We start from the raw sequence: 12,236 nt of genomic DNA, 5'->3' as shown, positions 1-12,236 counted from the left end.
GTGTGTGTGTCTGTGTGTGTTTGTGAACTGTTTATTGTCGGTTGCCTTTGTGCTGTTGGCACACCTTTGCCACCTTGTTTCAGTCAGTGTTCTGTCTGCCCCTGCCCAAGCGTTGTTCTCTTGCTCTGCCATGTTATGCCATTTTTTTTCCTTTTCTTTTTTTTTTTTGGTTTTAGGTGGGTATAGTACGGCAGGTCTCGACTGTGGTTTTTTGTCCTTTTGGCAGTCTGCCAGGCAAAGTCAGAACAGACCCAAACCCAACTCAAATTCAGGACTCAGTTTCGAGTTCAGTTCGGTTCAGTTGAGTTATGCGTGTCGAGTGTTTGGTGTTTGCTGATGCTGCTCCTTCTTCTTCAGCTGATGCTGTTGTCGTTGTTGTTGGCACTTTGCAGCAATTGCAATTCTGCCACGCCCTCACAGAATTTGCTTTGTACCTAGAATTTGCATTTGCCGCAGGATTCACTTTGTGACCCGATCATTTTTTGCACTTGCACTTGCCATTCTCTTTTCGTTTTTTTTTTTTTTTTTGTCTCTTTTGTAATTAGGCCACATTTTTTTTTCGTTGCTGTTGTCCATTTGCAACTATTCGTTGCTGGTGTCCCTCAACCTTCCACCGTTTTCAGCTATCCTGTCCGAGGATACTGTCTGTTGCCAGGTTTAAATGTTTTTTAAGTGCCTTTGCCAATTTGGGCTACAGTTTGTGGCAGTTTCAGTTGCAGGCATCTTTGTCTCTCTTTTTTCTATCGTTTGATGGGCTTAAAGTTTAGTTTCAATGTTATTTGTAAATATTTATAGCATAACTTTGAGGGTCCAGTTGTCAATACTAATGCATGATATTTGAAACTTTTTGAACACCTTAATGTAATAATTATTGGGCATAAACCGACACAAGTTGAACCAATCGAAGAGGCGTCTATGGAACGCATTGATTCCTTTGTTCCCCGTCGTCACAAGAGACACGATTAGATGGAACATAAGTTAAAATTGTTGAGCAATGGCTTTTACCCCCTAAGGTATGCAACATAAACAAATATTCAAGCGTTTTGCCTATAATCAAATGCTTGTAAAGAAGATCAGTTTTTCCGCTTCCTTTCACTACTCAAGATGGACCACAATCTCTTCACTACTTTCAGTTTTTCTAGGGTTGCCATCACAATTCATAAACTCAGTGTACCTCTCATTATGTATAACTCAACTCCTCTTGAGTAATTGCAAAAGTGGCAATGCGGTCAATCAAAATGGGTATACTATAACCTGGATGGTGTTTACTTAGAGCACAACAACAAAAAAAGCCAACAAGTAGAATCAATGCTTCCCAAACTGTATGCAAATTGTCTATTAGCATTATCAAGTGCTCGGCCAGACATAACGTGAGACACCAGAATCTGAAATATCAGTGTAAAAATAGCTGGATAAGCGATTGACTGGCCCATGGAGGAGAATAAACGCTAAGGAAGTGCGGTATGTGGTATGAGGGGATGGGGTAAGGGGTAAGGGGGTCGTAGGCGTGGGCTAAAGTAGACTAACTCGGTCTCACGCATTGCCGCACGAGCATAATTTGTTGTAATTAACATAACGAGCCAACCCAAGCAATAATGGGTAAACTTCCCTTATACAGACATACACACACACACACACACACACATTTATAAGTATATGTATGTATGTATGTCTGTATATGTACGAGGAGCCCAGAAGTTGAATTGTGTGACTCCTGCTGTTGCTGTTGTTGCCTTTGTCCTTCATCCTTTTGTGTAATTAATTTGTTTTTGGGCGGCTTGAGGTCCCTCTACTCTTTGTCTAACAACCTCCTCCCGTCTCCACCGTTAGACCATCTCCCCTTGAAGCCACAATCTACATTTCACTTCTATAGAGAAAAATATATATGTATGTGTAGGTAGGGATAGGCACCTGGTGGGGTTTTCTCCCCGCCCATTGATGTGTGTGTGCCTTTTGAAAATGATGACGAAAATTACTTTACTGTTACGACTAAAACAATTTGTGATCAAGAAATTTTGAGGTCCAAAGTATTCCCCAGATGACTATTGTGCATTGTACATTATACTTTTATTATATCTACTTATGTACATAACATTCGTACATACATACATACATTTATTTATTTAAATTCATTAACTGATTTGTTTTTTGGTTTGTTTTTTATTTGCAGCAACAAGTTGTCGAGCTATCCGGCTATGTCATCATTCTCGTTGAGAATGTGGAGGGTAAAATTAAATTATATGGCTCACCGCCCGATCGCGATAATCTGGAAGTGGGCGATGAGATACTCGAGGTTAATGGATTGACTCTGGACAATATATCGCGCACGGAAGTTATACGGCACATACACGATGTGAGTTATTTAATAATATGATATGGCCTATAATACATATCAATTTACTTTGTTTCCTATTTCTTTTACAGTGCATCAAATCCTGCACAATTTGTTTGCGCGTACGCAAAAAGAATGACTCAAGATTGGGTAAGTTTTTCCGAAAAAATTTCTCATTCTTTAATCATTTACTTTAGTTTCTAAGATGAACTTTAGAAGAACAACAGACAAACAGACTGAATTTTTTTATCTGTGCATATATTTTTTGTATCTACGATCTAAGGATATATAGGTACATTTTTGATCAGTATTAATGAGCAATTCAATTAAGATCTCAAAGGGGGCCGAATCAAGATCCAATCATGCCGACATAAATCTCAAACTTCAAAAGCTCTGACTATCATAAAGTCATTGTACTTCTTAAGCACACCTCGTTAGTTTACTTCGAATCGATTCATTATGGGCATTTTTATACCCTTGCAGAGGGTATTATAAAATTGGTCAGATGTTTGTAACGCACAGAAGGAGACGTTTCCGACCCCATAAAGTATATATATTCTTGATCAGCATGAGAAGCTAAGTCGATATAGCCATGTCCGTCTGTCCGTCTGTCCGTCTGTCCGTCTGTCCGTCTGTCCGTCGGTGCGTACGCGTTTTACTCAGCCATCTTAAGAGCTATCGGGATGAAATTTTTTTTGGGAGCTTTTTTTTACCCGGGTGAGATAAAGTATGAAAATCTTTGGGATCGGACTACTATATCATATAGCTCTGGAACAAAAATTTTTGCAAAAATTGGAGTATCCCCATGAAATTCACCAATATAATAGAATTTGATATAAAATCTCAGATCCCAAAATTTGACCCTGATCGGATAAATAGAACACAAGTTACAGTCTATATAAATCGGTTCAATCGCTGCCGGCAGCTCTGCTTGCTGCCTACTACGTCATCATCAAATCAACAGAGCACATGCATACACACACAGACGCAACGCTACATAAACTGTATGTGTATGCGTGCGTTGCTTTGCTTAGGGAATGAGGGAAGAAGAAGAACAAATTGTACATAGTATGAAGAGTAAAATTGTTTTGTTTGTATATTAATGAATTGAGTTGCAGAAAAAAAATTTTGAACATGTGAAATTATTATTGTCAAGGACTGCAAGGGTATATAAACTTCGGCATAGCCGAATTTAACTTCTTTGATATTTTTTTTTTATATTTTTACTGTTTCGAATCTCTAATGTGGCCAAGTGTTTTTTTGTGTGTGCCAAATTGAAAGCTTTGCCGCAATGCTTGTCAAACTGTCGCTTGATATTCAATGTATGCCAAGTCGCCAAGTAACTTATCTCCCATACCTTTGCTCTCTCGAATTCTTGCTCTCTCGCACTCTCTCTCTTTTTCTCTCTCTCCTATTCTCAACAAGCTTCCATTGCATTGCGTTGGATGCTTATCGCTGGTTCTGTTGTTGGCCCCCCATTTACTTGCTCTCGCGCTCTCACTTATTCACATTCTCTTTCTCTTTGAAACGTCTAGCTAGACGTTAGGTTAGGAGGGGGCCAACTGCCGCTTGCTGAGCATCGTTCAGTTCAGTTGTGCGGCGACTGTTGCCGTTTCCATAGCGTCGTCGTTGTTGTCGTCGTCGTCGTCGTCATTATTGTTATTGTCGTTGGCTTGCGTTGCGTTTTAGTGTGTTGCACGTTGCGGTTCGTGTCCCCATGTGCCCCCGACCCAAGCCCCTCTCTGCCATTCTCTAACCACATATCTAAAGCCCCCACCAGCCAGTTGGCATTCTTTTTTGGGCTCTGCGCACGCGTGTTGGCGTCGACGTCGGCTTTGGCGTTTTGCGTCTGCGCAATTTGTTGTTTCAATTTCGTTTCGTGTGTGTGTTTGTGTCTGTTTTTTTTTTCGTGTCTTTTCTGTGTGTGTGTGTGTTTGCTATTGTTGTTTGCATGGCAAGTCAATTCAACGTTTTAAACAACAACAACAACAACTAGAAAAAAGTACAACAATAGATCACAAGTAAGTAAAGATAATGAATGACTTTCAAACTGTATTCTATGTACCTATTTGTGTGTGGGAGCAAAAGTCTACTGATTTATAGCTATATATTGTTTGTATATATATGAGTATGAGTACGAGTACCTTTCCATCTATGATTCAATGATTACTTAAAAATTATGAACTTTTTACAAAAAAATCTCATTCATGTTAATATTAAGTACAATTTTTTAGCTATTCTTCGTTTGTGAAAGTTTTGCGAATTTTTGTATATTTTTAGTGTAAACATTAAACAGCTGTTCGACATGAATCCTGTATGAAATATTCTTCTTCTTCTTAGGCTTGAACAGCTGTTTTTTCTCCAATACCAAAAACACATTTGAAAGGAAAATTCCTTTATGAATCACACAATTACTAATTGTAATCGATACTTTGAATAAATTGGCAACAATTTTCGAAAAGAATTTTGACTTGAACATCAAATTAAAGAAAAAAGACTTGTTATTGAAATAAAAAATAGTTGTCAAGTTCCATTTTCTATTGTGGAAAGTTCAAGCTTGGCTTTTAGTTTTATGGTCAAAAATATGCCTGAGAGTTTAACCTATTAACAAAATGTTGGTCGGTTTTTGTCGCTTCTGTTAACAATTTTTGGTGGGCGTGAGAAAGTGCAAAAAAAAAAAAAAAAAAACAACAATAGGAAATGGAACGATCAAACGATGCTTGGGAATTTCATGCAAAACGCAAAAAATTATTAAAATTATCATGAAGATGATGATGATGTTCATTTGCCAGCAGTTTGGCATGCATTGTGTGCCACGTGTTGTTGCAAGAGACAGAGACACATACCAACATATAAAGGAAACTAGCCTCAAATGAAACGAGTTTTTGTGTCTTTTTCTTTTTTTTCTGGCCATAAAAGAGAAACACATTTTTTAAGACTTTATTTAGAGAACGGGCAAAAAGAAAATCGAGACATGGGAAGAAGAAAATATCATAAAACATAAAAAACAAAAAACAACATTAAACTAAAAGACAAGAAAATAACAAAGAAATTGTTGCGTTTTTTTTTATGCTGTGTCGGTTAGATTAAAGTGATTTGCATGGCTTAAAGTTTGAGCTGCACTGTATTGATGATGAGAGGGCAATTTATGAAATTTATTTATTTTGAAAACAAGCTACTTTCAATTATAAATACTTTCTTTCACTCCTGACCTCGCACTCTCTCTCTCTCTCTCTATCTATCTATCCCTCGCTCACTTGCTGGTTCTCCCTCTTGCACTCTTTCTCTCTATTGTTTTTGGGTCAACTTGAAACCCCCCAAACAAAAAATAAAAATAAAAAAAAAAAAGAATTTCCAGTTTTCTTCGGCAGCAACAGCAACAACAACAACAACATTTATACACATACACAAACATTCCAAAGCAATAAAATGAAATCAATAGAGATACAAAACGGTAAGAGAAGAAGACTGAGATAAGAGGAAGAGGTGAGAGGAGGAGCTGAGGGAGAATGGAGAGCCAAAAAAAGCTTCCAATGTTGGTCTATTGCTTTTTGGGGGCCCTCTCTGCAGGTGCAAGAGGCGCGGGGGCCGGCAACATCAGCGGCTGGCGGGTAAAGGAGCAACAATACAGCATCCGAAATCCGGTAAGGCAAGTTTCTTGGCTCCAGTTGCTCGTTGCCGTCGTCACCGACCATCGACCATCGACCACCGAGCACCGAGCACACACCGCAAACTCCCCACTAAGTCTCCACCAACCCATTCTCTGTGATTCAAGTATGTGAGTAACTCTGACGGCAACGGCAACGGCGACGTTGGCGATACAATTGAGCGCGCTCAGTTGCTCAGTTGGCCGACGATTGATGGAGATGATGATGATGATGATGACGATGACGATGATGATGGGGATTGGGGGTTGGTTGCTGGGTTGCTTGAAAGGGAAGGGAATACTTTGGTGTAAATGTTTGGTTAGCCATGTGTAAAAGTCATTGCCTCTAAGAGACCCAAAAGCGTTTTCTCAGTTGGCCATGGAATTGCATTGGCATGCGATTTGTGTAGGATCTATGCTAGAAAGTTTTGCGAGAGCATCTTCTAGAATTGTACACATACAATGTGGGATTTGTGGCATTGCATCGATAGAGGGTAAGGGGAATGCTACTCACTCACACCGTGAGTGGTAAAGTTAATCAAAGCTCTTGACCTCTTAGTGGCCACAGGAATGCAATAAGCAGTAGCACGTACTCAAAAAGAGATACAAACTTGTGAATAAATGTAAAAATGCATTCAAATAATTGTGAATTATAAGTAATTTTGTCTACAGCCAGTGCTAGAAATGTTTAAACCACTCTTAGAATTAGTGTTAGGAATGGATTCGAAAGGGACATAAGAAACTCTCATATACACAACAGAGTTTCTTATGTCCAACAGTCGACTGATTATTATAGAAACCTTTCGAATCCATTTCTAACACTAATTCTAATTGTATTCTATTCATAATGATATATAGAACTATTGTGATTAATCAATTTTCAGTGTTGTAAAATGTTTAATATTGTTTAATGTTGTTAATGGGGCTATAAGACAATGGTTGGTTATCAAACAAATTAGATTCATTAGCTACTCATACGCCAAATGCGCTTGTTGCGCCCTTAGTGACATTGAATATATTCATAAATAGTCATTTCAGACATTTGCACATTGTTTAATGCGAAAAGCAACTGCAAAGTTGTTTTGTTGGAAAATGATTTGCCATTTTCTTTATTCAATGGCATGCGCCCTAAAACCTAAAACAACCAGAACTGCAACAAATTTGGCCCTCATCATGTGGTATGCTTGTGTTGTTGTTGTTGTTGCTGGTTGTTGCTGGTCTTGGCTTGGTTCTGCTGCAGCTGCAATTGTGTTTTGGCTTTTGTTTTTTATCTGTGGTTGTGTTTTGCTTTTTCGCTTCGCGTTTTGTTGTTCATCTTGTTCGACGTGGAAACCTTTATATTTAGCTTGTTGTTGTTCATATGGTTGTTGTTGCTGTTATTGCTGCTGGGAATGGTAGCTATCTTTTACCGTCGCAATAGCCGTTGTATACTCTTTTCTCTTTCGCTCTCTGCTTTTTCTTTCTCTCCATGTCTCTTTGTCTGTCTTTCTCTTTTCAATTTTTTGTTGCCCCCCTCCTCCCCCCTGGTGATGTGTCGCTCACCTTTCAAAAAGGGCATTATCTAACAATACCAAGCTGCCAATTCCATAGTCCATTCAAACGATTCATTCTCTTATTATCTTTCAAATGGCTTTTTTTCTCTGTTTCTCTCTCTCTGTGTGTCTCTGGTTTTATTCTCTGTTGTTATAGCTTTACCGCTATTAAATCCGCTTTTAATAATTGGATATGCGCAGATAATTTTTAAAGCCAATTTATTGGTTATACCTATGTACCTCCCACACACACCACACACACACACACACACACAGTTACACCTCTCAACCCTCATCTCCCTGAATTCTCATCTAGTTTTGTACTTTTCTACGTTCGCACTTGTTGCCAGACGAAGCGAAACGAGGCACGCATCGAATGCCACTGGAGGTGTATAGAGTTATGTGCGGGTGGGAATGGGGATCGTGGTGGGGGGCGAGGCGGAAACTCAATTCAATTGGTTTTAGAGCAACTGCAACTGAAATGGTTGTCACACACTGAGAAAAGAGAACTAAGAATCGCAAAGAACCGAAATGAAATGCAAAAGAAATGAAATGAAAAAGCGAAAAACCATGTGTGAGGCAATCAAGCAAGCAAATAAATAAACAAACGTGAGACAATGCGCACCTGAGTAATAACAGACCAGACTACAACAATAACAATAACACCAACCCGACCCCGATGATGATTGTACAAATCATCAGCAGCGGATTAATACATACATAAGGGATAAAGATACAGAGAAAGAGAGAGAGAGAGAGAGAGAGATCAAGAAATAGAATGCCCTTTAAGTGAAAGTGGTTAATAACTTTGCCATTTGAATGAGATATTTTATATAACAGATGAAAAAAGGTTTTAAAGGTTTTTATCAAAACGAAATTTTAATCAATAACTTATTCGAGTAGATCTAAAACCTTTTATTTTACTCCTACTTACTCAATAAGTAACTACTCTTCTGGGTTATGGCTTTTATTGGGCCCTGGGCACCATTGAATGCAGCCCTGTTATCTGTGTCTAGAGTTCGGTTGGTGAGTCGACTTGAATTCAATTTCAATTTCAACTTGAAAGTGCAAATATATGTACTTTAATTTAGTTCAACAAATTAAGTACAAGCAAATGTGAGTACACATTCCCCTCACTCTCCTCGCTCCGTCTCCTTCACTTCCATCCTTCTGAGATACTAGGATGCTGAATGATGTGAATGCTGATGGCCCAGCACTGCGACCGTCCATCAACATCACTCAGAGTCTACTTATCTAGGCGCCTCTTCCTCTTTGTCAATCTCTCTCTCTCTCTCCTTCTCCCATTCTTTTAGCACAATCTCAAGCAATCGCAATAATAAAAATATTTATATATATAATAATAATCATAATAAAACCCAATGTTTACCCAACATTTAAAAAATAACACAAAGAAATGAAAAGAAAAGTATAAATGATAAGCGATAAGCTCTTTTAACTACTTGTTCATGTGGCGTATGAGTAACATTTAGGGCTTGTGGTGGGAAAGGGGTGTGGGGTCAGTGGGCTGAGGGTAGTGCCTAAAACGTTAACCCATTAACAATTGCCTATCAAATCTGGTTGACACAAATTGATATGGATACATGTAGCTCGAAACAATGATAAGGTTTATTAACTGAGACACAGACAGAAAGAGATAGAGACAGAGAGAGAGAGAGTGCAAGAGAGTAAACTTACGGCTAAAATAACAGCTATGACTACACTTCAATCGACCCTCTTTTTTTTTGTTTCTGTAGATTACACTCATTGAACGACTTTCACTTATCAAAAGATTGCCATTGCCTAAACTCTAGACGAAAACTTTGTTCGCATTTCGTCAGACTAAGATAGGACAACCAAAACAACAACAAAAGAACCCATAATATTATTGGGTTTTCCCCCAATAATCAGAGGAATTAAGGGTTCCAATTGAATTGACTTTTAGTTTTATATTCAAGAGACAATGTTCGATGCTAAATAAATTTTTTATTATTGAATGCACTTTATTAGCCATTAAAGTAACTGAGACGTTTAACTATATAGTTATTAACTAGGAAAATTGATTTTTAGTGATTTTTGAATAAATTAAAATTGAAATTAAGTTAGTTATGGAGATAAAAAATATTATCAAACTTATTAAGCTTTTTACTGCCTACATTGATTCATTGATTGATGGGTTGGCAATATATAACCTACGATCTGTTGAATAAGTGTATGAGAGAGAGAGAGAGAGACAAATAGAAAAGGAGAGACAGTTAGGAGACTATTATTTAGAAACATCTAATTGTAAGTAAACAGAACTTATGCAAGGCAATGAAAGTGTTTGATTTAGTATATCTTACTTTGCAAGGGTATATAAATTCGGCTATTGTTTTGATATTCTTTTTGGTTTAATTGGTAACTAGCTTCTGCCCCAATGGCCCAATGCTTTTAGTTGATTTCTTATATATCAGGACCCTTTAACCCTCTTTAGGTCTCTCTGCAAGATTGAGTTCCCTTCAAATTAATGTTGACTTTATGTAATGTACTCAATGATATTCTAAAATCATTAATCAATTTCTGAATGAAACAGAATCAAAGGTTTCCTGTAGATGAACCACACCGCTTCCTATGTATATCTGGGATTTGGGAACAAAATATAGATTAACCGATCTTATACACTTGCTGAGATAATGTCTTCAAAGGATTCCTACACTTATTTGAAGGTTCAAGGAACATGTGAATATGTTTTTGAAAGTAAAATACTTCCTACTAATGGAATGTATGACTAGTTTTAACTAACCTAACTTAAAGTAGATAAATTTACTATTTTGTTGTTATTGTTTTTGGCGTTTCGAAGATGCAAATATTAGTAAAAAGTGAAGAAAAATATAAAAAGTTCGCTTTAAAACAAGTGTAATTCTAATTATTTTGTTAAATTTTGTTTATATTTTTATTTGTGTGGCCTATTGAATTATTGTCTGATTAGACATGCATTAGGTTCTAATTTTTGTTTGGTAAATGTGTATATGTATATTGGTGTGTACATGTGTATGGTGTGTGTGTGTGTGTGTGTGTATTGATATTTGTTGTGGTGTTCCTTTAGTTTGGGGTCGCCGTCGTTTGATTGTTGCTTCTTTCGTTTCTTTCAGTTTTCTGTTGCCCCATGAAACTTGTTTGGCTCACAAAGACTTCATTTAATAGTGTGTGTGTGTGTGTGTGTGTGTGTATATCTATGTATTTTATACAAGTAGATACATAGATGTACATATGTACATAAATATATGTACCTACTTTATTCTCTTCTTCTTGTGTGAATGTGTTGTTGTTTTTGGCTTTGTTTTTTTTTTGTTGTATCTACAAAGCATGTGCGCGGGTTATGTAACCGCAAAATGATGATGTATCTGTATCGCATTACCAATCCGGCGGCATTGACTCAGACCGAGGCTGAGTCTGAGGCTGAGACGGAGACGGAGACAGCGAAAGAGATGGAGATAGACATAGAGACAGAGACTTCTGTTACCAGCTGAAGCGGGTCTTCACCAGTCTTGTCTGGAGACTGATGGTTTTTCTCACTGCTTTAGCTACTGCCACTGCCACTGCCTCTGGGCTGCCATGTCCATGAACTTTACTGCGAATAGCAAACGGATGGGGCAGGTGCCGCTTACCGTAACGGATTGACACAAAGCGATTACGAATGCTCGGAATCTGTCCTACATACAACTAACTATGAATGTATATATGTAGGTACATAAATATATGTATGTATTTACTCCATGTCTTAATCTTCCATATGTGTGCTCATTTTGGTAAGCACAATTATACATAGATATGTACATATGTATATATTGAGATGATATTCATTTCACATTTAAAACTTGATTTAAAGTTTTCCTTTACACAATTAATCCAAGTGATTTCCTCTCCAAAAGGGAAGCAGAAGAGAAATTCTTTTAAACAAAACATAGTTTAGTATGGGATAAATAGTTTTGTTTAATTTTCGATTATTTCTGTCTATCGCAACAGTGTCATCTCTAGCAAGGCCTTAGGACCTTTTGAACAGACTAAAGAGGTTCCAAATGATTTTATATCAAAACAAATCAAACGTTTATACAAAATACTGCCTAGACTAGGACTTTGACTTTGATTAACATTTGGAAACATCTCTTTCTATCTCTCTCTCTCTCTCTCTTTTGCTTTAAATATAAACATTTCATTCTCTTTCTTTTAGTTTCTTAGTTTGATTCGTAATTTGAAGTGATTCTGATTACAAATTAGCTAATAAAATATAGAGAATTATTGTTAATAAATAGTTTAGAAGCAGTTTAGCAGTCAGTTTTAAAATTTTAGAACGCCTTTAGTTAAAATAAACTTGTTAGCTGCTGTAGAATAGTTAAAACTATTAAATAAGTGGCTTATTGTAAGACAAAACATTTGAATATTTCATAACAAAATATATCTGTTAAAACTTCTCAGACTAATGTATAAATTTACAAGATTTATTTTTGTCACGACAGTTGCGATAGTATAAGGAAAGATATAAAAATTCAAGTTTATATATTAAGATGCCTACAAAAGATGTTTTATTTTTCCCCATGGAAATGTTATGATAATTATTTTTATTTACTCACACACACACACACACACATCTAAATGGCTACCTTCATATATACGAAAAATTTATTTGCATTATGATATTAATTATTTAATGACCAATTAGTGAGTAATTTAATGTGTAAATAAGAAACAA

The 12,236-nt window shown here is 36.9% G+C and overlaps 1 protein-coding gene across 8 annotated transcripts in view; it reads left to right on the top strand.

The window, feature by feature from the left end:
- Positions 1–12,236, top strand: part of sdt (stardust) — a 59,472-nt gene that overhangs the window by 9,286 nt on the left and 37,950 nt on the right. For 6 of the 8 annotated variants that reach the window (XM_068283632.1, XM_068283631.1, XM_068283634.1 and 3 more), the window contains exons 3-4: positions 2,171–2,353; positions 2,425–2,482. In XM_068283632.1, the coding sequence (XP_068139733.1) occupies positions 2,171–2,353; positions 2,425–2,482 (241 nt within the window). Of the gene's footprint in view, positions 1–2,170; positions 2,354–2,424; positions 2,483–3,936; positions 4,354–12,236 lie in introns of those variants that run through there. The other 2 variants (XM_068283633.1, XM_068283637.1) reach the window with 2 other exon arrangements.

Source organism: Drosophila tropicalis, unplaced genomic scaffold (assembly GCF_018151085.1).
Source record: "Drosophila tropicalis isolate 14030-0801.00 unplaced genomic scaffold, ASM1815108v1 contig_158, whole genome shotgun sequence".
Taxonomy (NCBI): domain Eukaryota; kingdom Metazoa; phylum Arthropoda; class Insecta; order Diptera; family Drosophilidae; genus Drosophila; species Drosophila tropicalis.
Note: the sequence above shows the minus strand (reverse complement) of the source record. Positions and strands in the feature narration are given on the sequence as shown.